We start from the raw sequence: 935 nt of genomic DNA on the forward strand, positions 1-935 counted from the left end.
CCAAAGTGGTGGGGACCGGTAAGGCTAGCGAAGCCGGTCGGAAAAGGAGTCTTTCTTACCGACCCAGAAACCACCCACGAAAAATACATGTGTCATGTCTAAAACGCGCACCAATAGGGCAAAAATAAAATTATTTTTTTTTTGTATTTGTCACCATACACAGACAACATGACCGGCCAACAGCAGGAGAAGTGGCAACAGATGGCCGACCTCATCCAGCGGCTGGGGCTGGTATCCGGTGGCCAGGATGAGCCGCGAACAGCCGCCCAGGTCGCGAGGATGACTACCCGCCAGCTCCTGCAGGACCCAGTGCGGGCGGCCATCTTCAACCGGGACTGGGTGGACCGTACAGCGGACATCCAGCGGAGGTTGCGGCCGCAACGACCACCATCGACATCAACACCCAGCAGCCGCACTCCGTCGCTAACAAGGCCACCAACACCGACAAGGACAACCGCCCCCACAACACCAGCCGCCACGACACCTGTCTCCACAACACCAGCCACCACAACACCTGCCCCCGTAAAGCCTGCGGAGCCGAAACCGGTACCCAGGACAACGGGGGTACCCCCAGGCCCGGCGGTAAGGGTGAGGACGGAGGCGCACCAGGCGTGGAACCGCTGGAAGTTCCAGCAGCTGAAGGAGAAGAGGAAAGCAAGAAGACCGAGGCAAGCCAACAACATCGGCTTGCCAAGCGACCTACGCTAACCTCAGACCCTGAAGCAGCCAGCGCACCTTCTACCGGCCCAACACCGCCGGAACCGATGGAGGTAGACAAACCGGCGCCCAAGGACGGAAACTCCGAGGAGCCGGAACAGTCTACCAGCCATACGCCGCCAAACCAATCACCGACCACGGACGAAATAACCGAGGACGATTGGTATGCGGCGTTCGAGGGGCTTGAGGAGATAGCGTACGACCCGGCGTACTACACT

At 59.6% G+C, this 935-nt stretch overlaps 1 protein-coding gene across 1 annotated transcript; it reads left to right on the plus strand.

Moving 5' to 3' along the window:
* The first annotated feature begins 168 nt into the window (after window positions 1–168).
* LOC103309218 (platelet glycoprotein Ib alpha chain-like) lies at window positions 169–708 on the plus strand. Its single transcript, XM_008184113.1, has one exon. The coding sequence runs from the start codon at window positions 169–171 to the stop codon at window positions 706–708; it is 540 nt and encodes a 179-aa protein (XP_008182335.1).
* Window positions 709–935: the final 227 nt, after the last annotated feature.

This window comes from Acyrthosiphon pisum, unplaced genomic scaffold, assembly GCF_005508785.2.
Source record: "Acyrthosiphon pisum isolate AL4f unplaced genomic scaffold, pea_aphid_22Mar2018_4r6ur Scaffold_21866;HRSCAF=25115, whole genome shotgun sequence".
In the NCBI taxonomy this organism is placed as follows: domain Eukaryota; kingdom Metazoa; phylum Arthropoda; class Insecta; order Hemiptera; family Aphididae; genus Acyrthosiphon; species Acyrthosiphon pisum.

Excerpts from the sequence above, each read along its gene's own strand:
- LOC103309218 (XM_008184113.1), top strand. The coding sequence starts at position 169 with ATGACCGGCCAACAGCAGGAGAAGTGGCAACAGATGGCCGACCTCATC.